Source organism: Dermochelys coriacea, chromosome 3 (assembly GCF_009764565.3).
Source record: "Dermochelys coriacea isolate rDerCor1 chromosome 3, rDerCor1.pri.v4, whole genome shotgun sequence".
NCBI lineage: Eukaryota > Metazoa > Chordata > Testudines > Dermochelyidae > Dermochelys > Dermochelys coriacea.
In genome coordinates this window covers 111,216,187-111,242,666 of record NC_050070.1, presented here as the reverse complement: position 1 = coordinate 111,242,666, position 26,480 = coordinate 111,216,187, and the positions used below count along the sequence as shown (strand labels likewise).

The 26,480-nt window shown below is 40.8% G+C and overlaps 1 protein-coding gene and 1 long non-coding RNA gene across 8 annotated transcripts in view; one reads left to right on the top strand and one right to left on the bottom strand.

The window, feature by feature from the left end:
- The window catches only part of UTRN (utrophin), a 607,443-nt gene that overhangs the window by 45,080 nt on the left and 535,883 nt on the right, over window positions 1-26,480 (bottom strand). For 5 of the 7 annotated variants that reach the window (XM_038397679.2, XM_043511144.1, XM_043511142.1 and 2 more), the window contains 3 exons: window positions 12,250-12,386; window positions 9,728-9,766; window positions 9,430-9,495 (listed from right to left, as the gene is read on the bottom strand). In XM_038397679.2, the coding sequence (XP_038253607.1) occupies window positions 9,430-9,495; window positions 9,728-9,766; window positions 12,250-12,386 (242 nt within the window). The remainder of the gene's footprint in view (window positions 1-9,429; window positions 9,496-9,727; window positions 9,767-12,249; window positions 12,387-26,480) is intronic. The other 2 variants (XM_043511143.1, XM_043511145.1) reach the window with 1 other exon arrangement.
- Window positions 5,709-8,278, top strand: LOC122459373. Its single transcript, XR_006280021.1, has 2 exons — window positions 5,709-6,104; window positions 7,608-8,278. It is a non-coding gene; the product is annotated as an uncharacterized LOC122459373 (long non-coding RNA).

Here is a 26,480-nt window from a genome sequence, read left to right as displayed (position 1 = left end):
ACTAAAAATAATTAAAGAAAATCACTGAAGATTAAAATAGAAGACAAAAAGAATTTCCAGCACTGGATTTATCTTGTTGATAAATGCCTGAAGTTGAAGGAGTTCAACCTGGTTACAAGAGATTTACTGAGTTAATGTTCGAAATAATGATGACTCTAATGTGTAATAAATAAAATAAACAACAACAGAAACAATCAAATATCTTTCATGAAATTTATACTGATCTCAGGAAAGTGAAATTCCCTCCTCATGCCAGGAGTACTTCCTGTTCTGAGACCTGAAACCCGCACTACCTCTGTCCTCTGGAAGTTGGACCAAATAACCTAGTAGATCTTTCTTTTCCTGTTCTAATTTCTAGGATCCTAGGGAAGCTACTATGGCATTCACTATAAAGAAGAATTACCACTTACATTATATAGACATATTTGATCTGAAGAAAAATATAGTGTGCACCACCCCATGGGCTCATTTTTGTTAGTTTTCTTTTTTGTCTAAGAGCAAGTTATTTAATCTGTAAATGAATTAGCCTTCTTTGTAAAGATTAGAGGCAATGAAAGAAAACCTATTATGAGATAAAGGACTCTTGATATTCTTGGTCACCTTATTCCACTGAAGTGAAGGCATGGTATAGCATGTGATGGAATAGCACTATCTAGACTGGATTGTGTATTTGGAAGGCACATTTTTAACTCATGAGATTGCATTCAGACGATCCTCTATTTCTGGAAGTTGATCTCCTGTAGATCTTCAGCATTAGCTAACACTGAATAAGCCTGCAGTAATAACAATGCTTGTCTCCTTCTGTAATGTTGCCCACATAAGCATCTCTATGGCCTTGAAAAAGAATTCTAAATTTAACTGTAAAACAGAAAAGTGGCATAACTATCACTATTTCACAGAAGGGCAAGCTGAGGCACAGAGTGCTTTAGTGACTTGCCCAAGGTGTCTCAGCAACTCAGTAGCAAAACTAGGAATAGACCCAGATCCTCTGACTCCCAGGCCTGTGCTCTAGCCCAGGGGTGGGCAAACTTTTGGCCTGAGGGTTACATCGGGGAATAGAAATTGTATGGTGGGCCATGAATTCTCACAAAGTTGGGGTGCAGGAGAGGTGAGGGCTCTGGTTGGGGCTGTGGACTCTGGGGTGGGACTGGGAATGAGGAGTTTGGGGTGTAGGATGGTGCTATGAGCTGGGACCGAGAGGTTTGGAGGGCAGGAGGAGGATCAGGGCTGGAGTGGAGCTGGGGATGAGAGGTTTGGGGTTGCAAGAGGGTGCTCCATGCTGGGATTGAGGTGTTTGGAGAGCGGGAGGGGGACCAGGGCTGGGGCAGAGGGTTGGGGCATGGAGAGAAGGCTCTGAGTGGCACTTACCTCAAGCAGCTCCTGGAAGCAGCTGCACATCCCTACGGCTCCTATATGTGGGGCAGCCCCCGACTCTCAGAGAGGGGCCATGCAGCTGCTTCCAGGAGCTACATGGTGCGGCCCCTGACCCAGCGTCCCAGCTGGAGCGTGGCTGAGCCATGTGGTCTGGCCCCCGACCCAGTGCCCTGGCTGGAGTTCACAGGCCAGCTTAAACTGGCTCGCGGGCCAGATTCGGCCTGTGGGGTGTAGTTTGCCCACCCCTGCTCTAGCAACTACATCATACTTCCTCCCCTGTTATTTTAGTCCTGTGAAGACATGTTTGGAACAGTTCTCAACAGCACATAGAGTCTGTCATTACAGTTTACAAAACTCCTCAAATAGACATAATGGTGGAGAATGAGGATGGCTGTGGAAAAAGTGGACTAATGAGGTAAGCATTGGTGACATGGCAGAGGGGGTGACATAATGAGAGAGAAAAGCAGCTAGATAAATAAGGGCAGCATTGCAAAGAGCCTTGAAAGTGAGGACAAGACATTTGAACCTGATGTGATGGAAAAATGGGGGAATCGGAGGAGGGATTCAAAAGCAAGAGGGAGGGGACAGAGTTATAGGCAGGGGAGATTATATTTGTGGCTGTGTGTTGAAGGAGGATATTGGGAAATGATGGGAACAAGAGTTTTAGCTTTGTTGACCGTAAGAAATTATTCTTATAGAGCTTCGGATATGGCCTCCATGTTTGGGAGAAGGGACAGGGAACAGTTGAAGAGTCTCCCAGGTTCTGGACTGGAGAGACAGGGAGGACATTGGTACTTACTAAAACATCCTTGGTAAAACAAATGTCTACATGATTTTAAGAAAGTATCCCTAAGTTTTCAAAATATATGAATGGGCATTTTAGTTCAATGCAACTCCCATAAGTATCTATACTGTCCGGTTATATGGGCCCATGGGTCCCATGCCCCATCCATATTCTAGGGCTGCATTGGAGCTGGCACCCCCTTAGAGGAGAAAGCCCCCATACCAGCATTCAAGCTGTGCCAGAACAGAGTTCTGGAACCTCCTTTTGGAGCCAGAAAAGCATTCCAGAAATTCTGATCCAGCTCCCCATTCCAGAATGAGTGATGATGGCTTGGTAACCTGGGAAGACCCATGGGGAACTCAGGTTACCATCTCTCCTCCTGGAGTAGGCCTAGAACAAGAAGAGGTGGAGGCAGCAAGGGTGCCACCTCCTCATGCTGCCTCCTCTACATCATCTGCTTCTGGGCCTGCTCCAGAATGAGTGATGACAGCCTGGTAACCAGGCTGCCCATTACTGAACCACCATTTCTTCTTCTGGAGTGGGGGCTTCCTGGGCTCGCCCCAGTTATTGAGCTGCCATCTTTCCATCTGGACTGGGGAGTTAGGTCCAGAGATTATTTTAATTTTTTTCTCTTACCACCCAGATCACCACCCCCCAGACACTCAAGTATAGGGTGCTCCATCCCCTACATCACTGCTGAAGATTCACCCCTTAATCCCCACCAAAAATTTTACAAATCTGGCTTTTATGTAAAGGTCAATGGTCAACAAATGACTAAAACTTGAGTAGCTCTGAAAATGTGAGGTCTGATCCAAAGACCATTGAAATTAATTGATGTCAATGGACTTTGGAACAGACCTTTTACTGCTTTAGATTACACCCCAGTTCTGATACACAGCCACCATTGATACATGTTGAGTATTAAAGGGCAAGATAATACCCAGACTTTTGTTTAAGATCATTAAAATTCTAACAATTAATTTGGTGAAAAGCAGGAGACACTAGAAGATATAAAGAAGACAAATATCTCCTTTTATAACATCTTGGTGCCGATATTTTTAGGGTTGTGACATGTACAGAATTATTTATGCCAGTCAGCAGAAGAAGAGAGTCTAGAATTATGCTCCCCTTTTTGCTATTTATTATTTGTATGCTTCTCTGCTCCAGAAATTCTGAGCCCTTATCCTTGGGATATTATGTTGGTCCTTAATTGCTGAATGTATGTTATGTTTATTTCAGAGTAGCAGCCGTGTTAGTCTGTATTCGCAAAAAGAAAAGGAGTACTTGTGGCACCTTAGAGACTAACAAATTTATTAGAGCATAAGCTTTCGTGAGCTACAGCTCACTTCATCGATGAAGTGAGCTGTAGCTCACGAAAGCTTATGCTCTAATAAATTTGTTAGTCTCTAAGGTGCCACAAGTATTCCTTTTCTTGTTATGTTTATTAACTCTTTTCTGTTCTGAAACCAGAATCATGATCAGGTTGCCCCATTTCTCATTTTATTGTATCTTTGAGGTGGGTGTAGTCTTTCTTAGGGGTTAAATTGATTCAGCTGCTTGGGCTGGGATAGTAGGCAAGGAGGGGTGTATATCCCTCAGAACTGAGAGACTCAATATGTAGCTGGGATAGAGAGACCAACCAGCAGAGGTCACCTGAAGCATGCCTCCGAGGCAGTTCTAACCGTTGGGCTGCAGGAATGGAGCTTGGTTTGTGGTCCAGACAATATATCTGACTAAGTAGCCATTTTAATTTTGGGGCCTGCCAATCAGAATAAAAGGCTCGAGATTGACAGGTTCAACCAATTTTGCAGACCAACTTCATTTGTTTACATTCTTATTGATTTAATAAAGCTATAGTCATTGTGCCCTGAACTGTGCCTTTTCTTGTGAGGTATCTTTCTGGCAATCTCCTAGAATGGAAGATTAGACAACCTACACAGAATAGTCACTGTCAGCTACTCAAACAAATTATGTTACTATTTACAGTATGAACAATATTTGTTGGATAATATTTTAAAACATTCGACTCCTTCCCTAAGTAACTGAAAGTGGGAATTCAGCACAAGAGCTCAGGTCAGTGATAAATGTTCTGCATTTTGAAAGAGAAATACCAGTTGGACCAATAACAAAAACAAACCAGTTTTAATATGCAGGCATATAAAACTGACATGCAGAATATAAGGTGTCACTAAAATAATTTCACTTCTCTTAAGCATATATTAATACATGAAAAACATTAATTAATTAATTTTAAGAAGGTCCAGTTATACAAGTAATTAGCATTTTCTTTTAGCTTCTGAACATGGTAGGTACAGTTATAGTTCTGTAATCATCAAGGACCCATCCATCAGTAACATGTGGTTCAGAACACTTCCAACTCCCCTTTCTACAGCAGTATGACCATAATCAGGATTGGTCAGGCCAGCATGGAGTCATCACAAACGGGACTAATGGAATTATCTATTATGGTACCACTTACTGCTCTGCAGTAAGCTTGAAGTGTGGTTTTCACCTGCGCTCTATGAATCATAAAATCAAAGTGCAACAGGATGAATAAAGGACAGACAGACTAAAAATATTGACATCACTCCCATGGAGGCCAACTTATTTCTTAAATCCAAGTTTCTTTGCTTTTGTCTGGTTTCAAGCTGGGCTCAATGGAGTTGTGCATGTTTTTGTGTGTAATTATATCACTGTAATTATATCACTATTTTTTATTGTCACGTGGATATTGGTGCTACATTTTCCCACATGAATGGCACATATCTGAGCAACTAAAGTGCTTATGATTTTAGCCTTTAATAATCATAGAAATGCAAAGCTGGAAGAGACCTCAAGTGGTCATCTAGTCCAGCTCCCAGTGCTGAGGCAGGACCAAGCACATCAAGATCAACCCTGTTGCATGTTTGTCTGACCTGTTTTTAAAAACCTCAAGTGATGGGGATTCCACGATCTCCCTTGCAATCCTATTCCAGAACTTAACTATATCCTTAGAGTTAGAAAGTTTTTCCTAATATCTAACCTTAAGCCCATTACTTCTTCTCCTACCTTCAATGGACATGGAGAACAGTTGATCACAATCTTGTTTATAACTGCCCTTAATGTATTTGAAGACTTATCAGGTTCTCACTCAATCTTCTTTTTTCAACACTAACCATGCCCGTTTTTTTTTTTTTTTAAACCTTTCCTCCTAGGTCAGGTTTTCTAGACTTTTTATCATTTTTGTAGCTCTCCTCTGCACTCTCTCCAAAACTGTATATTGTATTCCAGTTGATGTCTCCCCAGTGCTGAGCATACCAAGACAATTACCCCCCCATGTCTCCTGGAAATACATGCCAAAATGATATTAGCCTTTTATGCAACTGCATCACACTGTTGGCTCATATTTAATTTGTGATCCACTATGACTGCCAAATCCTTATCAACAGTACTTATTTTCTAGTCAGTTATTCCCCATTTAGTATTTGTGCATTTGATTTTTCTTTCCTAAGTGTAACATGTGGCACATATCTTTATCCTTCATTTCAGATCAATTTATTAAGGTCATTTTGAATTCTAATCCATTCCTTGAAAGTGTTCGCAACCCCTCCCAGCTTGGTGTCAACCATAAATTTTATAAGCTACTCTTCACTCCATTATGCAAGTCAATAATGAAAATGCTGAAAAGTACTGGAGCCAGGACAGACCCCTATGGCACCCCACCAGATAAGTCATTTTGAATGTGGCCCATTGATTACTACTTTTGAGCATAGGCTTTCAACCAGTTATGCATCCACTTATATTATATTAATGGCAAGAGGAGAAGGACAAAAACCTTATTTGTCAAATCAAAATGAGGAAGATGTGGCTGGTAATAGGTAGCACTTAAGTGTTACTTTTCCCCCTTGTATGTATAATTGGTCCTTTTCTGATTGCATTTTCCTTTACAGCTACGAAGTTTTTTAAGGTTTCAGAGTAGCAGCCGTGTTAGTCTGTATTCGCAAAAAGAAAAGGAGTACTTGTGGCACCTTAGAGACTAACAAATTTATTAGAGCATAAGCTTTCGTGAGCTACAGCTCACTTCATCGGATGCATTTGGTGGAAAAAACAGAGGAGAGATTTATATACACACACACAGAGAACATGAAACAATGGGTTTATCATACACACTGTAAGGAGAGTGATCACTTAAGATAAGCCATCACCAACAGCAGGGGGGGGAAGGAGGAAAACCTTTCATGGTGACAAGCAGGTAGGCTAATTCCAGCAGTTAACAAGAATATCAGAGGAACAGTGGGGGGTGGGGTGGGAGGGAGAAATACCATGGGGAAATAGTTTTACTTTGTGTAATGACTCATCCATTCCCAGTCTCTATTCAAGCCTAAGTTAATTGTATCCAGTTTGCAAATTAATTCCAATTCAGCAGTCTCTCCTTGGAGTCTGTTTTTGAAGCTTTTTTGTTGAAGTATAGCCACTCTTAGGTCTGTGATCGAGTGACCAGAGAGATTGAAGTGTTCTCCAACTGGTTTTTGAATGTTATAATTCTTGACGTCTGATTTGTGTCCATTCATTCTTTTACGTAGAGACTGTCCAGTTTGGCCAATGTACATGGCAGAGGGGCATTGCTGGCACATGATGGCATATATCACATTGGTAGATGCGCAGGTGAACGAGCCTCTGATAGTGTGGCTGATGTGATTAGGCCCTATGATGGTATCCCCTGAATAGATATGTGGACAGAGTTGGCAACGGGCTTTGTTGCAAGGATAGGTTCCTGGGTTAGTGGTTCTGTTGTGTGGTGTGTGGTTGCTGGTGAGTATTTGCTTCAGATTGGGGGGCTGTCTGTAAGCAAGGACTGGTCTGTCTCCCAAGATCTGAGAGAGCGATGGCTCGTCCTTCAGGATAGGTTGTAGATCCTTGATGATGCGTTGGAGGGGTTTTAGTTGGGGGCTGAAGGTGATGGCTAGTGGCGTTCTGTTGTTTTCTTTGTTGGGCCTGTCCTGTAGTAGGTGACTTCTGGGTACTCTTCTGGCTCTGTCAAACCAGAAGTCACCTACTACAGGACAGGCCCAACAAAGAAAACAACAGAACGCCACTAGCCATCACCTTCAGCCCCCAACTAAAACCTCTCCAACGCATCATCAAGGATCTACAACCTATCCTGAAGGACGACCCATCACTCTCACATTCCAGCAGTTAACAAGAATATCAGAGGAACTGCTGGAATTAGCCTACCTGCTTGTCACCATGAAAGGTTTTCCTCCTTCCCCCCCTGCTGTTGGTGATGGCTTATCTTAAGTGATCACTCTCCTTACAGTGTGTATGATAAACCCATTGTTTCATGTTCTCTGTGTGTGTGTGTATATAAATCTCTCCTCTGTTTTTTCCACCAAATGCATCCGATGAAGTGAGCTGTAGCTCACGAAAGCTTATGCTCTAATAAATTTGTTAGTCTCTGAAGTTTTTTAAGATGGTTTTGAAGCTGTTTCTTTGTGGTGTGTTTAGATAAATTCAATGGCAAGTTATACCAAATTATTTGATTTTGACTAGCAGATATAAGATCTGCATTGCCTTTAAAAACAAAAGAAATGAAATGTGAGGAGACTAGATACTTTTGTTGCAGTGCATAAAGCAAAACTGGTAAGCTCCTGTTCTAGATACAAACCAGCTTCTTTGTTGTCTGAATGTGAATTGTAAGCACATACCTCTAGGGTTGAACAGTGCTGAACTTCCCACTCTCCTGGGCGCAAAGAGGTGAAATGCCCATATAGTCACTGCAGCACTCAGCAGATCTTGGCAGCATAGCAACTCTGCCCTAGCAAAACACACTGGGGTACTGGTTCCGAGTATGGCTTCAGAGAATCTGTCACGTAGTCCAGTGATTCTTAACCAGAGGTCCAGGGCCCGCTAGGGGCCACAAGCAGGTTTCAGCGTGTCCACCAAGTAGGGCCAGTGTTAGACTCGCTGGGGCCCCAGGCAGAAAGCTGAGGCCCCACTACATGAATTTGAAGCCTGGACCCCCACCACCTAGGGCTGAAGCCGAACCCTGAGCAATGTAGCTTTGTGGGGGGCCCTGTGCCATGGGGCCCCAGGCAATTATCCTGCTTGCTACCCTAATGCCAGTCCTGGCTTTTATATGCAGAAAACCAGTTTTTGTGGCTCAGGCGGGTCGTGTAGTTTTTAATAGCATGTTGGGGGGGGGTAGGACCTCTGAAAGAAAAAGGTTAGATCCTCTGACAGTCTATTTGTAACAATTTGTTCTTCTGATGTAGAACAGAAATTCACTATTTACAACTGAAGCTGCAAATACACATTTATAAATACAGCTGTAGCCTCAAGTGAAAGGAGGGGAGGTTTACAAAATGGCTCTGAGGTTACTTTGCAGAAAATCATTTATGCTCCAAGAATTATGACTTATTCAATGAAAACTTCCTTTCAGAAAAGAATATATTCTATAGTCACTAAACAAGAAAATTTTATATTAGGTCAGCAACTCTTCCGTAAAACAGTTAGTATGCACGATGCAGAAATCTCTTAGACTCTCAAGACCCCAGAGATGAAAAAGACCTAACCAGTCCCTAGTCCTTCTTCCCACATGATACAAGATTGTTTCCTAAGGAACTGTCAAGAGTTTTCTCCCATCTACTTTTTTACTGTTATGACTCAAAGCACAGAGCTTCCACCGTGTTGCTTGGGAGACTATTCTACAATCAAATATACTATTCTATCCCACTCTAAAAGTGGATGCAAGTAAATGCAATACTTCCTCAGTTTGTTTCAGAAGCAAATTAAATGGCAGTTTATTCCTTACTTATTTTACCCTCCACTGAATTTCAGTGGTTAAAATTGATATTTTCAATTAGCAGTGATGACAAAAAGAGTAATACCAGTATCTCAAAAACCTGAAGGAGAAATTATGTACCTTTCCATGCTGGGTCTTTATTTATGAAGACTAGACATATTAGAAGGTAAGAGGTGGAGAGCAGAGGGGAAAGAAACTAACATTTGCAGAAACATCCCACAGTAATGCTGCAACACTATCCATTCTATACTGATCAACGACAATTTTGATGTATGTATTTCATTCAATATCATTAAATTTTAGTTAGGATAACTCCCCAACTCTTGGGGTGGAAAGATTTAACTTTCCTCTGGGTATTAAAAAGTCATGAGACTTAGTCATGCCTTTTTAATAAATACTGTCCATTCAACATAACATATATTTCACCCTGCAGGAATCAATCCCAAAATGCAGAGGTGCAATTAAAATAAGAAGTCTGTGTGTTTCTTACCTGGTGGCATACTGCTCTATCCTGGAGTGTGTGTCATCATGAAATAGCTGTGGAGACTGGGAGGGACTATTAAAAGAAAATAAGCACCAAAATGTTAATAGTATCTAATGTAATCTAATTACAGAGACAAGGGTTTAAAAAAAAATTAAGACTGATGAAATTGTCAAAAAATAGGCTGTTATGTGGGCTTTTGGCCAGGTGTGTATAACTGGTCATACAAAAAGGTAAGCAATTAGTCAACATTAAGAAAACAATCAGCATATTCAGCTTTCTAGACACAAGAGTTGTGCATACTCACTCATATTGCTCTGGCCACATACTGATGAGTGTGATAGGACTGCAAAGAAGAAGAAAAAAAAATAGAAGGAAACCACAGAACAAAAACTTTACTGCAATTAAGCAAGAATAAGGTGTAAAAGCACAAACTATCTACCAATCAGCGTGCCCAGATGATTTACATTAGCATCATCTATGACACAGAAAAGCAGTAGCAACAGAGACTGCTGTAGGTGCCATGTGGAAGCTAGGACAGCAATTCAAGCATTTTTTTAAAAAAGGGAGTTTTAAAAAATACACCATCACCACCACACATTGAATTAATCATATAAAGATGTGCCTGGCTTGTTTAAATTTGGAATTTCTTACATTTAATTGCTGGGACTTTTCTTTAAAGTTACCTGTGAAACTGAACAACTTATTTGTAGAAAAATTAAAAGGCTAAAATCAAGGTTATTACTACAATATTTTTATATTACATAGCAAAAAACAAACAAATATCCTATAAGGGAGAGGTTTTTCTTAAAGAGAAAATACTTATGGTTGTTTTATTGCTTATGAAGGGAAACACTGATAACATCCGTCGAAGAGGGTATTCACCCATGAAAGCTTATGCTCCAACACGTCTGTTAGTCTATAAGGTGCCACAGGACTCTTTGCCGCTTTTACTGATAGCATAGGCTACAGCCACCCTTTGCAGAGAGACTATATGTATGCTTCCCTCATAGCTTGACAATACACCTTTATCCTGACCTGCTGAAATATCCCTGCTATTCTAATCCTTAGTCACTCCTAAGATGGACTAGCAATTGTGCCAGGGAGGTTGAAGCGTTCTCCGACTGGTTTTTGAATGTACAATGTACATTGGCCAAACCGGACAATCTCTATGCAAAAGAATAAATGGACACAAATCAGACATCAAGAATTATAACATTCAAAAACCAGTAGGAGAACACTTCAATCTCTCTCCAACAAAAAAATTTCAAAAACAGACTCCAACGAGAAACTGAGGAATTGGAATTAATTTGCAAACTGGACACCATTAAATTAGGCTTGAATAAAGACTGGGAGCGGATGGGTCATTACACAAAGTACAAACTATTTCCCCATGCTAATTTTTCCCCTACTGTTACTCACACCTTCTTGTCAACTGTTTGAAATGGGCCATCCTGATTATCACTACAAAAGTTTTTTTCCCTCCTGCTGATAATAGCCCACCTTAATTGATTAGTCTCGTTACAATTGGTATGGCAACACCCGTTTTTTCATGTTCTCTGTGTATATACATCTTCCTACTGTATTTTCCACTGCATGCATCAGATGAAGTGGGTTTTAGCCCACGAATGCTTTGACCAAATAAATTTGTTAGTCTCTAAGGTGCCACAAATACTCCTAATTTTTTTTTGTTGATATAGACTAACACGGCTACCACTCTGAAACCATGCATATATGTTTTAGAATGGTTTCATTCACTTTAAGATTTTAAGTATTGTGTTTATAGCACTTGAAATTCCAGGAAATAAAGGTTTCAGAGTAGCAGCCGTGTTAGTCTGTATTCGCAAAAAGAAAAGGAGTACCCGTGGCACCTTAGAAACTAACAAATTTATTAGAGCATAAGCTTTCGTGAGCTTCAGCTCACTTCATCGGATGCATTTGGTGGAAAAAACAGAGGAGAGATTTATATATACACACACACACACACACACACAGAGAACATGAAACAATGGGTTTATACAATTAACTTAGGCTTGAATAGAGACTGGGAATGGATGAGTCATTACACAAAGTAAAACTATTTCCCCATGGTATTTCTCCCTCCCACCCCCCCACCCCCCACTGTTCCTCTGATATTCTTGTTAACTGCTGGAATTAGCCTACCTTGCTTGTCACCATGAAAGGTTTTCCTCCTTTCCCCCCCCTGCTGCTGGTGATGGCTTATCTTAAGTGATCACTCTCCTTACAGTGTGTATGATAAACCCATTGTTTCATGTTCTCTGTGTGTGTGTGTATATAAATCTCTCCTCTGTTTTTTCCACCAAATGCATCCGATGAAGTGAGCTGAAGCTCACGAAAGCTTATGCTCTAATAAATTTGTTAGTCTCTAAGGTGCCACGGGTACTCCTTTTCTTTTCAGGAAATAAAGGAAAGTCAATTAATGGAACTACTCTCATTGCCTCTTCAATGCATCTTAATTTTGTTCTACTAAAAGTGGCCTCTCCTGACAAGTAGTAATAAATAAATAAATAAATAAAAATAAACTGTTCTCCATGAAAAAAGTTTACAAAAAAAAAATAGAATTCCAACATCACTTTTTGCTGAATTCCATGACTTTATGGCAACATATTTATACAACCAAAAGTATAAAATTATTTCTAGAAAACAAGCAAAGAAATTAAAATAAAATAAAAAAGGGTTCACAAAAAATATTCCCTCACTGAGGTTCTGGTACTATTGCTTCACATTAATTTTGTTTTTGATGGTTTTTTTAAGGGTGGAAGAGGCTTGTGAACCACATGGCAGAGATCATGCTTCATTCAAACTTACGCCTCCAAGTTATCGCCTTCGAGAACTGTTTGCACAGGAAGGTAGCCAAGTCGTGGGTGCTTAGCAAAATACTTCTTTGACCGGAACTTGTTCTTCAGAACCTTAGTGAAGTCGCGTACATCTTCTCCAGATGTTGTCTAGAACAGTAGAGAAATAAAATTAAACATTTCTAATTGGCACTGGGTTATATATTAAAGAACGCTGGAAGAGGACATATGGGGGAACTTCTAAAAGCTGGTGATTTTATACTCTATGAATGGCCTGAAATTTACATCATCAATAGTGGAAAAATGCATCGCCAAGATTTGTTATGCTGGCTTGAAAACCCACAGCGCTTAAACCTGTTAACAATGAATACACAAGGTTTCTTTATATTTTATGAAATTATGGATACTAAAAACTAGAAGTTACAAGCCTAAAAAGGCAGCAAATTATAATCAAAACCATGAAAAGTAACAAGCTATTTTGTTTAGAAACAATTACAGTCAATTCTACTCACAAAAAAGTATTGTGTTCTTTTAACTATATAAAGCAGTTATGATGATGTATTCTATAGCACTTGCTTCTCTAACCCCTCTCCCCATTTACATGTCTGAGTACTGGTAGGGTAAGATAGTCTCTTATGTGACCATGTTGATAAAGTATATGCTAACGCATTCTACTTTTGCAAAAGTGCCATCGAGTATTGAATGACCTCTCCATTGTATGATTGAACTGAAGAGAGTATCACAAGCAGGAGATTGCCTACTCAGACTCCATGCTCGGTCACTGATTTAATGCTGCTTTTAAAAAAAATAGGTATTATCTGCTCAATCATAAGAACTCCCCTGCCTGAAACACCTGAGTTTTCCTTGGATGCTTCCTAGTCAAGTTACCAGAACTAATCCTACTTCTCCTTATTTGTATAACAGTAGCTCCTAGAGGCCCAAACTAAACCTAAGGCTCCATTGTACAAGGCTGTATAAAGACCTAGTAAGAGGCAATCCCTGACCTGAAGAGCTTACATTCTAAGTGTATGTTCACACTGCAGTATAACAGCTGCGGCTGGCCGACATCAGCTGACTCAGGCTAACGGAGCTTGGGCTGAGGGGCTAAAAAACTGCAGTGTAGATGCTGAAGCTCAGGCTGGATGGAGCCTAAACTCTGAGACCTCATGAGCTGGGAGGGTCCAAGGGCCCAGCCTGAGCCCAGAAATCTACACTGCAACTTTATGCAATTTACAGAAGCTCCACAAGCCCAAGTCAGTTGACATGGGACAGCCATAGCTGTGTTACTGCAGTGTAGACATAACCGAAAATAGAAAGACAGGCAAAGGAAGGATGGAGAGGAAAAAGACAGAACGGTGAAGTGATTTGCCCAAGGTCACACAATAGGTCTGAACTTGGAATATAACCCTGGTGTCTCATGACTTCCAGTCTAGTATCCTATTCACCAGAGCCCAAGAGCCTAAACATACAAAATTATAGCCATCAATACTCTCAGAAGCTTTTTATTTTTCCCTGTTGATGCTGTCCTTTTCAAACTGGCACACATTCATTTTTCATCTGTTTGGAATGACTGCTTTTAACATTATCTATATAGATTTTAATTTGAATGGTGATGGCAACATCTCTTTCATCTTAGAGTTTAGTAACTTCTGCTAAAGAAACAGCAGAAAGAGCATAAAATATGTCGATGGGTCTTACATGAAAGTGACCTAAAAAACCTCAGGAAGGGAGTTGTAATTTTTTTTAATTTATACTTAAAATGCATAGAACTGTTCCCATCTGTTCTAGCTATACCATCTTCAGCATGCTTCTAACTGCAGTACCAAAAACCAAAACCAACCTAACAAAAAAAAGACTATTTCCTTCCAAAAGCAGCTATTCGTTGAAGATCACAATGGAATCCATTGGTTTACATACAAAATGACTCTTTCCAAATGGTTCTAGGTGTTTTCTCCTCACTACAAGTTATAAAATTACATGAAACAGTATATGATATGGTGTCACTGAACTACAGAAAATTCTATTTTGGAAGCAGCTCGTCAACATAAAGTGCAGCTAAAGCTAGGTGGAAATCCACAGTGAAAGCAGAGCTATTAACATTTTTCAGAGTTGTAAATTTTTTCCCCATTAACCACTATACCAACCTCAGATTGAATAAGTCAAGCCTTTCCTGCCTTTTATTTCTTACTGTGAAAAGAGGTAGCTCTCATCCCACATGTTTAAGTATTTAATGTAAATACACCCGAATATTTTATTATATATTTTTATGCAAACTGAACTGCCTTCAGTAACAGTAAATGATTAAATTTATGACAGGTTTCAGAGTAGCAGCCGTGTTAGACTGTATTCGCAAAAAGAAAAGGAGGACTTGTGGCACCTTAGAGACTTACAAATTTATTTGAGCATAAGGTTTCGTGAGCTTCATCCAATGAAGTGAGCTGTAGCTCACGAAAGCTTATGCTCAAATAAATTGATTAAATTTATGTGACCACTATCTGTTGGAAACAGTTTCTTAAATCTGATTGAGAAGCGTTTGAAGAGCAGCATAGTATACAATGAGCAACAAGGTAGAAAAGCTAGAATGGAATTCACGGGTCCTTTAGGCTCCAGAAGATATAACCAGGTGGGCTCCCAGGGAACAGCCTCACAAGATCAGTCCCAGAAAACATCTATTAGACTCTCAGATGATCCAAAAAATGAACATGAAGCCCAATGGGGTTTGCCTACTTTCATGCAAAATAACCTGAACAAATGGAACTCTGCCACAAGGCCAATAAACTAAACTTCTAATTCTTGCGAACTATAAAAACAAATGCCTTTTAATCTGCCAAAATGTTTCTCTGCGGTACAGTTTACGTGGTATGAAACCTGACTTAACTGCTTAAAAGGACCAATTTGATTAAAAACAAGAAATAGAACACACTGATCTATTAATATTGGAGGAATATTTTATCTATGCTAAATGTTTATAAGTCAGAGCTTGGAAAAATCATACAAACAAACCACCATGTAATTACAAGTCAAGTGTTAGTCATGGGTGTGTATGTAACTGGTGTTGCACAGTATTCTAGGGTTACCAACTTTCTATTTGCAGAATACTGAACACCCTTGCCTTGTCCCTTCCCCAAGGCCATGCCCCTGCACCTGCCCTGCCTTTTCTCTTAATCCCTGGCCCCTCCCCACTCCCTCAGTCTCCTCCACCCTCGCTCACTCGCTTATTTTCACTGAGCTGGGGCAGGGGGTTGGGGTGCGAGAGGGGGTGAGGACTCTGATTGGGGATGCAGGCTCTTGCATGGGGCTGGAGATGAAGAGTTCAGGGTGTGGGAAGGGGCTCCGGGTTGGGGGAAGCGGGGGGACTCTGGGAGGGAGTTTGAATGTGGGATGGGGCTCAGGGATGGGGGTTGGAGCATAGGAGGGGATGAGGTGTGCGGGCTCCAGGTGGCTCCCGGAAGCGGGACATTTCCCTCTGGTTCCTAGACAGAGGTGTGGCAAGGCAGCTCTGCGCACTGTCCCTGCCTGCAGGTGCCGCGCCCTGCAGCTCCCACTAGCTGCAGTTCCCAGCCAACGGGAACTACGGATCTGACGGTCCGGGCAGAGGCAGTGCGCAGAGTCCCCCTGGCCAATCCTATACCTAGGAGCCAGAGGGACATGCTGGCCGCTTCCCAGGAGCCATGCAGAGCCAGCCAGGCACCCTGCCTGCCCTGCTGCAGGCGGCCAATCGGACTTTTAACAGCCTGGTCAGCGATGATGACTGGAGCTGCCCAAGACCCTTTTCGACTGGGCATTCCGGTTTGACGTCTGACAACTCTTTAGATATGTACTAGATATGCTAAACATTCGTATGCTTCTTCATGCTTTGGCCACCGTTACAGAGGACATGCTTCCATGCTGATGACGCTTGTTAAAAAAATAATGCGTTAATTAAATTTGTGACTGAACTCCTCGGAGGAGAATTGTATGTCTCCTGCTCAGTGGTTTTACCGGCATTCTGCCACACATTTCATGTTGTGGCAGTCTCAGATGACGATCCAGCACATGTTGTTTGCTTTAAGAACACTTTCTTTGCAGATCTGACAAAACACAAAGAAGGTACCAATGTGAGATTTCTAAAGATAGCCATAGCACTCAACCCAAGGTGAAGTGGGACGAGGTGTGGAACATGTCGTCAGGAGTCTTGCTGAGCAACACTCCAAAGTAGAAACTACAGCACCTGAACCACCAAAAAAGAAAATCAACTTCTGCTGATGGCATCTGACTCAGATAATAAAAATGAATGTCGTCAGTCTACACTGCTTTGGATCATTATCAAGCAGAACCAGTCATCAGCATGGAAGCATGTCCTCTGGAATGATGGTCAAAGCATTAAGTGTCAGACGAACATTTAACATATCTGGCACGTAAATGCCTTGCAACACCAGATATAACAGTGCCATGCGAACACTTTCAGGTGACGTCGTAAATCAGAAGCAGATAGCATTATCTCCTGTAAATGTGAAAAACCTGTTTGTCTGAGCGATGAGCTAAGGAGGACAGTGCGGACTTGTAGGCTCTAAAGTTTTACGCTGTTTTGTTTTTGAGTGCAGTTATGTAAAAATAAATAAATAATTCTACATTTATAAATTGCACTTTCACAATTAAGAGATTGCACTACGGTATTTGTAAGAGGTGAAATGAAAAATACTCATCTGTTTTACAATGCAAATATTTGCAATCAAAAATAATAATCTAAAGTGAGCACTGTACACTTTGTATTGTGTTGTCACTGAAAGCAATATATTTGAAAATGTAAAATACAACCATAAATACTTAAATAAATTGTATTCTATTATTCTTGAACAGTGTGATTAAAATTGTGATTAATCATGATTTTTTAAAATCTCGTGATTAATTTTTTTTTATTGTTTTGACAGCCCTACTACATACTATACTAATGATAACTATTAAGCTAAGACTTAAAACTACTTACAAAGGTTTTATTTTACAAGTTATGATTTAGGTCATGTGGAGCTAGAAGAAACTGGAGAGGCGTCGACCCAAGCTGCCTCGGTTGGGAGGCTGAGGGAAGCTACTGCACATGTGCGGGTTAACGAACACTGCTTTGAAGAATTTCTGTACTTGGGCGCATGGCATGCATATATGCATGCATACTCACGTGTGGAATACATCTAGGAGCCAGCATTAGAAGAAGAACCAAAAGTCACCATAAGCAACACAACTGAATGCTGTTACAATTTTTATAGTGTATTGCTGAATTCTGTTACTCTACACAACGAGCTGAGAAGTCATATCAACAAAGTCAGTTCATCATTTGGCAGACTGTTAGGCAGAGTCTGGAAGCAACATGGTAGTAAGCGTCAAACCAAGCTACTAATAAAGTAATCATGCTTGTCGCACGTGTGTGAGACCTAACCCTACTTTAGGTATCGCATTAGGCTTCTAGAGAAATTCCATATATGAGGTGTGTATGCCATACTTTACATCAAATGGAAGGATAAAGTTACCGATAAAATTCTCGAACACAGTCACTTCACAGGAACTGAAGCCATGCTTATTGCATCAGTTATGCTGGGCTGGTCGTATGTTGAGGATGGACAACATCAGAATGCCGAAGCAGTACTGTACGGTGAACTGAAAGTGGGCAACCACAAATGAGGCAGCCAGAAGAAATGCTTCAAGGACACACTAAAGCATAACTTGAAACACTGCAACACTGACAACTGTGAGTCATCAGCAACAGACAGATCATGTTGATGAGCAGTAGTCAACGATAGGGTTACCCAGTTTGAGATTAACCACTGTATGGATCTCGTGACAGAGGCTGAATCATAAGCAGCAGCAGACTGAGGCCTTGTCTACAGTACCGGGGAAAGTCGACCTAAATTACACTACTCCAGCTATGTGAATAACATAGCTGGAGTCAAAAAGAAAAGGAGTACTTGTGGCACCTTAGAGACTAACAAATTTATTAGAGCATAAGCTTTCGTGAGCTACAGCTCACTTCATTGGATGCATTTGGTGGAAAAAACAGAGGAGAGATTTATATACACACACAGAGAACATGAAACAATAGGTTTATCATACATACTGTAAGGAGAGTGATCACTTAAGATAAGCCATCACCAGCACCGGGGGGGGAGGGGGGGAAGGAGGAAAACCTTTCATGGTGACAAGCAAGGTAGGCTAATTCCAGCAGTTAACAAGAATATCAGAGGAACAGTGGGGGGTGGGGTGGGGGGGAGAAATACCATGGGGAAATAGTTTTACTTTGTGTAATGACTCATCCATTCCCAGTCTCTATTCAAGCCTAAGTTAATTGTATCCAGTTTGCAAATTAATTCCAATTCAGCAGTCTCTCATTGGAGTCTGTTTTTGAAGCTTTTTTGTTGAAGGATAGCCACTCTTAGGTCTGTAATCGAGTGACCAGAGAGATTGAAGTGTTCTCCAACTGGTTTTTGAATGTTATAATTCTTCACGTCTGATCTGTGTCCATTCATTCTTTTACGTAGAGACTGTCCAGTTTGGCCAATGTACATGGCAGAGGGGCATTGCTGGCACATGATGGCATATATCACATTGGTAGATGCGCAGGTGAACGAGCCTCTGATAGTGTGGCTGATGTGATTAGGCCCTATGATGGTGTCCCCTGAATAGATATGTGGACAGAGTTGGCAACGGGCTTTGTTGCAAGGATAGGTTCCTGGGTTAGTGGTTCTGTTGTGTGGTGTGTGGTTGCTGGTGAGTATCAGATTGGGGGGCTGTCTGTAAGCAAGGACTGGTCTGTCTCCCAAGATCTGTGAGAGTGATGGGTCGTCCTTCAGGATACGTTGTAGATCCTTGATGATGCGTTGGAGAGGTTTTAGTTGGGGGCTGAAGGTGATGGCTAGTGGCGTTCTGTTATTTTCTTTGTTGGGCCTGTCCTGGAGTAGGTGACTTCTGGGTACTCTTCTGGCTCTGTCAATCTGTTTCTTCACTTCAGCAGGTGGGTATTGTAGTTGTAGGAATGCATGATAGAGATCTTGTAGGTGTTTGTCTCTGTCTGAGGGGTTGGAGCAAATGCGGTTATATCGTAGAGCTTGGACGTAGACAATGGATCGAGTGGTATGATCTGGATGAAAGCTAGAGGCATGTAGGTAGGAATAGCGGTCAGTAGGTTTCCGATATAGGGTGGTGTTTATGTGACCATCGCTTATTAGCACCAGAGTGTCCAGGAAGTGGATCTCTTGTGTGGACTGGTCCAGGCTGAGGTTGATGGTGGGATGGAAATTGTTGAAATCATGGTGGAATTCCTCAAGAGATTCTTTTCCATGGGTCCAGATGATGAAGATGTCATCAATGTAGTGCAAGAAGAGTAGGGGCATTAGGGGACGAGAGCTGAGGAAGCGTTGTTCTAAGTCAGCCATAAAAATGTTGGCATACTGTGGGGCCATGCGGGTACCCATCGCAGTGCCGCTGATTTGAAGGTATACATTGTCACCAAATGTGAAATAGTTATGGGTCAGGACAAAGTCACAAAGTTCAGCCACCAGGTTAGCCGTGACAGTATCGGGGATACTGTTCCTGACGGCTTGTAGTCCATCTTTGTGTGGAATGTTGGTGTAGAGGGCTTCTACATCCATAGTGGCTAGGATGGTGTTTTTAGGAAGATCACCAATGGAGTGTAGTTTCCTCAGGAAGTCAATGGTGTCTCGAAGATAGCTGGGAGTGCTGGTAACGAAGGGCCTGAGGAGGGAAGTCTACATAGCCAGACAATCCTGCTGTCAGGGTGCCAATGCCTGAGATGATGGGGCGTCCAGGATTTCCAGGTTTATGGATCTTGGGGAGCAGATAGAATACCCCAGGTCGGGGTTCTAGGGGTGTGTCTGTGCAGATTTGTTCTTGTGCTTTTTCAGGGAGTTTCTTGAGCAAATGCTGTAGTTTCTTTTGGTAACTCTCAGTGGGATCAGAGGGTAATGGCTTGTAGAAAGTGGTGTTGGAGAGCTGCCTAGTAGCCTCTTGTTCATACTCCGACCTATTCATGATGACGACAGCACCTCCTTTGTCAGCCTTTTTGATTATGATGTCAGAGTTGTTTCTGAGGCTGTGGATGGCACTGTGTTCTGCATGGCTGAGGTTATGGGGTAAGCGATGCTGCTTTTCCACAATTTCAGCTCGTGCACGTCGGCGGAAGCACTCTATGTAGAAATCCAGGCTGCTGTTTCGACCTTCAGGAGGAGTCCATCCAGAATCCTTCTTTTTGTAGCATTGGCAGGAAGGTCTCTGTGGGTTAATATGTTGGTCAGAGGTGTGTTGGAAATATTCCTTGAGTCTGAGACGTCGAAAATAGGATTCTAGGTCACCACAGAACTGTATCATGTTCGTGGGGGTGGAGGGGCAAAAGGAGAGGCCCCGAGATAGGACAGATTCTTCTGCTGGGCTAAGAGTATAGTTGGATAGATTAACAATATTGCTGGGTGGGTTACGGTAACCATTGTTGTGGCCCCTTGTGGCATATAGCTGGAGTCGACGTAGTGTAGGTCGACTTACCACAGGGTCTACATCATGCTGTGTCGATGGGAGACGCTCTCCCATCTACTTACCTTACTTTTCTCATTCCGATGGAGTACAAGAGTCGACCGAAGAGTGCTCTGCGGTCGATTTAGCAGGTCTTCACTAGACCACTACATTGTTCATCATTGCATCAATTGCAGCAGCATCAATCCCTGATAAGTATAGACCTGGCCTCAGCAGTCACAGTTTTTAAATTCCTTCCTTGACATCCAACTATCTATGAACTTCATGCGGAAAAGACTGCCACGCATGCATTGGTCTTTTTAGTCACAAGTGTACTCACAAAATATAAAACCATCTTTGATTATCTGTGCCATCTTTGATTATGAAGGATGACGACAAAAACATGGGGAACATATATTTGATAGTGAGCTCTTCAGTCTAGCAGAGGAAGGTACAACACGATCTAATATATGGAATATGAAGCTATACAAGTTCAGATTGGAAATAAGGTGTACATTTTTTAACGGTGAGAGTGATTAACCATTGGAGGAATCTACCAAGGGTCATGGTGGATTCTCCATTACAGGCAATTTTAAAATCAAGACTGGATGTTCTTCTAAAAGATCTGATCTAGGAATTATTCTGGGGAAGTTCTATGGCCTGTGCTATACAGGAGATCAGACTAGATAAGCAGAACAGTCCCTTCTGGCCTTGGAATATACAAATAATCCCCAAAACAAATAGCCCCTCACCATAGTACATACCTCATTCACCGCCTGCACTAATTCACACAACTCTCCCAGCACAACAATACAACAAGCACACACAACAACCCTAAACATACCCAGCTCCTCCTGGTGGCACACACTAACACACTCAAATCAATACAACTACCCACACAACAACACAACCAGCACACAAAATAACCCCAAACATCACTCTGAAGATTATAATGTTGAAGCGACGGAAACAGCTACAAGTATGGTTGAAAGCTCTTTTTGTTTAGACCATCACCAAGTTCAATCACCACTGGCATTTGTAGTCTGTTACTATCCAATTCTGAAGCCATTTTTGCCCCTCTCTCTCTCTCTCTCCTTTTTTTTTTTTTAAAGGCACAACTTTATGAATTATACCCATGTGACAGTAAAAGGCTTTCAGCTACAAGTTATTTACAATAAAGTAGTACTCCAAACACCTGACTGTGCTAAGCATCATACAGAATAAAAGATTGTAATCGGAGATTGTATTGTAATGCATGTGCACATGAAACAAAGTTTTAGTGAGGATGGCCTTGTTATTACTCACAAATGATGAAGCTATTATTGAATTATGCAGGCAACCCTAAAGAAGTGCCAGGAAAGCCTTTGCAACCCAGTACAATTATTCTCCAACAATCCATACATTCTACAGAAAATGTTTTAGGAATGTTTTAGTGAGTTTTGTATCCCTCTGCCTATAAAGTCAGAATGACTCTGTATCATGAGTCCAACTGTACTATATGAAGAAAATTTATAAATACTGGAAGACTTATCTAAATTTACATATACATGGGTGTTGTAGTTTTAAGGTGAGACAATTCTGGATCTTAAACGGCTGTAAGCTTTCGGAAAGCTGGGAAACTCTCCAACTGAATGGTACAAAATGTATCAGTTTCTTGCCTTGAAACTTCATAATACATTGGAGATTAAGACCCTGATTGTGCAAAGCACTAAAGCATGTGCTTAACTTTAAGAATCTGTTTAAATCCATCCCTATCCAGCAAAACACTTAGGCACACATTTACATTAAGTGATTTTTTGTTTGTTTGTGAGTAGTAAGATGGGTTAGTAGGCAGAGTATAAATGACGTTTTCAAAGGTGCATCACAAATGACCTTATTGTATGGCGATCACTAACAAGTAAGTGGAGTTTGCATGCCTCTACAGAAGCACTGTGAAGATTCCTCTCCTCGAGGTGATGATTTTGGAATTCTTAGCTACAGGAATTCTTCGCCTGTCTCTCAGTAAGAGTACAAACCCAAGATGTCATTACATCTTGTACCTTTGGAAAAATAATATTTTTAAAAAAATATATCACACAGAAATTGATCTTTCTGCAATTTCAAGAGTAATCATCTGATTTTAGAATTTAGCAAACTGGAGGGAAAATGGGTACTAGGCTGCCAAATGTCAGAACAGCTATTATACAAGCAGCACTAGAGACAGGAAGCAATATTCACTTTGACACAACTATTTGGATTCAGACTATTCTGATCAGCTGTTCAATCTTCTAAGGGCATGGATTAATCTCTGAACTCTACAGCTGAAAATAATGTTCTGCATTTGAAATAGCTAGATTCATCTTCTTTCAGCACACTTGTTATTTTCCTTCTTCATAGAACAAAGTAATTCTGATAAAAACAAAGCGTTAAGCTTGAAGGAGTGAAAGCATCGTAAAGTGGCGCTTCCCTGTGCCAATTTATTGCTTACAAAATACTCAAACACATTGTTTAAATGCTCAGGAAAGTAACCGCCTTCTCAATATGTCAGCAACAATTACGTTTTTGGGGTGTTGTCCTAGAGGAAGATTCTTAAGAGGAATAGTTGCAAGTAAGCTTTATTGTGTCTGAAGCATATTTTTCCCTGAAGTCAAACCATTGGTTGGACTAATAATTTTTGACATCTTGCCTATCATGTTATGAGCTTCTTCAGAGAAATACAATATTGGTCAGATTCCTTCCAAGGTAAGATGTCAAGAATAATTATAACAACAAAGGAGCAATCCTCAGAGAAATTTGCATTTCAGATTTGAAACATTACCAGAAGAAACTCTAGAAAGGAGACAACCCTATTTCTTGCACAACTTTTGACAGCTCAGTTTACCACGAAGAAGCAAACCAATGACAGAAGTTGCAAATCATATACTGTCGACAGAGTAATGAAAGAGTAAAGAAATTAGTAGTGCCCTAACAGGAGCAAGATGGCAGGAGGTATCATAAGCTGAAGGAAAGGACAAAAGGATCTCAATAATAGTAATCCCAAGCATTACCCATTAATCTGCCTCAACAGTAATGTCCATCTTGCTTTAGAGAGACACAGTGAGTGAGATAATATATTTTATTGCACCAGCTTTTGTTGCCGAGAGAGACAAGCTTTCAAGCTTACACAGAGTTCTTCTTTAGGTCTGTGAAATGTACGCAGAGTATCACAGCTAAATACAAGGTGGAACAGATTCTATAGAATAAGGAGTTAACACGTATTTCAAGGGAACATTCGAGGTGAAGAGGCCCATTAACACCTCTCCAGTCATAAGGTGAGGGAGGAAAAAGGTAAAATAAAAGGTTGGGGGGGGGTTAAGTGGGTTATAGATTATTGTAATAAGCTATAAATCCAGTGTCTCTATTCAGTCCATGATTTTTAATATCTAACACAGTTATGAATATAAGCTCCCAGGATCATCTTTTGAAACACAGCAAGAAATCTGTTATCTACAGCCAGTCACTCGAGTACCACAGAATATACTCCATGGAGAAATTCCGGGATATACATCATAACACGCTTAAAACTGCCTTCATCAAACAAGGACATGCCATCAAAGTAGAAGATCGCATCATGGAACAGGCCACCCAAGTATCCCAGTTTCAATACAGAAATAAAAACCACTCCGACCACACACCCCTAGTTGTCACTTACCACCCCACGCTGGCACCTATACAGAAGGAAGCTCCCCTCAGACCAGAACCCACCAATTCAAAGTGGCACCAGACACTGCCAGAACAACAGATGCAAAACTTGTAGACATATCTTCACAGCTACAATGTTCAACACACCTTTCAAGATTCATGGGTCTTACACATGCCTATCCCAACTTGTGGTGTACCTCATCCAATGCACTAAATGCTCCCAACAACAATAATGTGGGTGAAACAAGACAATCGTTACACTCACAAATGAACTCACACAGAAAAATGATAAAAGACAAACACCACACCATGCGTGGGTGAACACTTTTCTGATCTTTCAATACTCGTCCTCAAAGGAAACCTGCATAACACCTTCAAAAGACAAGCCTGGAAGCTTAAAATCATAACTTTACTAGACACTAAAAATCATGGAGTGAATAGACATACTAGATTTATGGCTTATTACAACAATCTATAACCCACTTAACTCTCCTCCCCTGCCCCCAGCCTTTTCCCTTATGACTAGAGAGGTGTAATGCATCACTTCATCTTGAATGGTCCCTTGAAATCTGTGTTAACTACTTATGCTAAACAATCTGTTCTACCTTGTATTTAGCTGTGATATTGAGTACATTTCCCAAACCCGAAGAAGAGCTCTGTATAAGCTCAAAAACTTTTCTGTCTCACCACCAAAAGTTGGTCCAATAAAAGATATTACCTCAGCCATTTTGTCTTGCTAAGGGGAGTATTTTTCAAACATTGCTGTGGTTCAGTTTCATATAGAGACTATGTAGCACTTTTATCACACTGCACAGCGGATAAAGCTGCTTGAGAGCATCCTAGATGGATATGATGGTTGCTCACTTTAAAGAATGCAACAGCTTTACAGATTTATTTTTGGATACTTAACACTTAATACAGTATATCCTACCTCTTAGAGCCAAGGTACACAAAGACACACACACAAGCAAAAGCAACCTCTGTAGAGCTGTAAAAACACATATGATTGTTGAGAAGGGTCTATGGCCCTAACTCCACAAACCCTTAGGCATGTATTTAAGTGCTTTCCTGAATTGGGTTTATGTTCTGAACTGTGGAAACGGCCTTGAAAACGGTTACCTGTCTCTGCAAAATTATCTATGTATGAATTATTATATTAAAATTATGATTCCCTCCCCTGCCCCTCTTTGTTAAAAACTTTTTTGCCAGATAAGGGCATTGAATGGCTGGACAGGTTGAATGTAGTTATTGGGATCAAGCATTTGTGCTGGATGTTTATATAGAAAAGGCCTAATGTAAATCTAGGCATTATTATTGTTTTGGATTTCAGGCCAATTTCTTAGCTGATGCAAATTAACACTCAATGGAACCACGGTGATTTATACCTACTGAGAATCTTGCCCTCTGGTTTCACTGCCAACTTAAAAACAAAACTTTGAAGCTGCTCTCCAAATTATCCTGATTATTATTTAAATTTATGGACAAACCAGCTGTTGAAACAAATCCCCCACACTGAGTTGCTTACCCAACCATGACTCAAAGGTTTTCCCCTGCTATATTTAGCCCAAGTTGCAGATTTCAGTTTTACTTATCAACTATGAGGCATTTATATTTTTCTAAAATATTTATTGTAATGTTGAAATTAACATATTAACAACTTTGAGACATTAAGAGACATTTGTGGCTAGTTCAAATTTGATTTATCGACGTTTATACAGTGCTTTGCCAATATGGGGCCAAGAAAGACTTACACTGGCTTCCGTGGTCACTTTGGATTAGGTCTATAAGGCTCTCTAAGAGTGTCAACTATCATTATTGTTGGTAAAATGTACACATTTCCTGTGCTAGAAATGTATATTGGAATAACAATGCAGCCTACATGGATTGTGAGACACAAGTCATTGTCTACAATGCCGAAGAAATTGGGTTATACCATGGCCAACACAAACCGTTTAATATACTATTGCTTTTTGACAGATTTCCATTTAAAGGATTTAAAAAAAAATCTATTCTCTCTTTCAAAGTTTTTTGACATTACCTTGATTTAAGTGAGTTCAAGATACAGAGGGGGCTAGCTGCAAGGCAATGCATCAA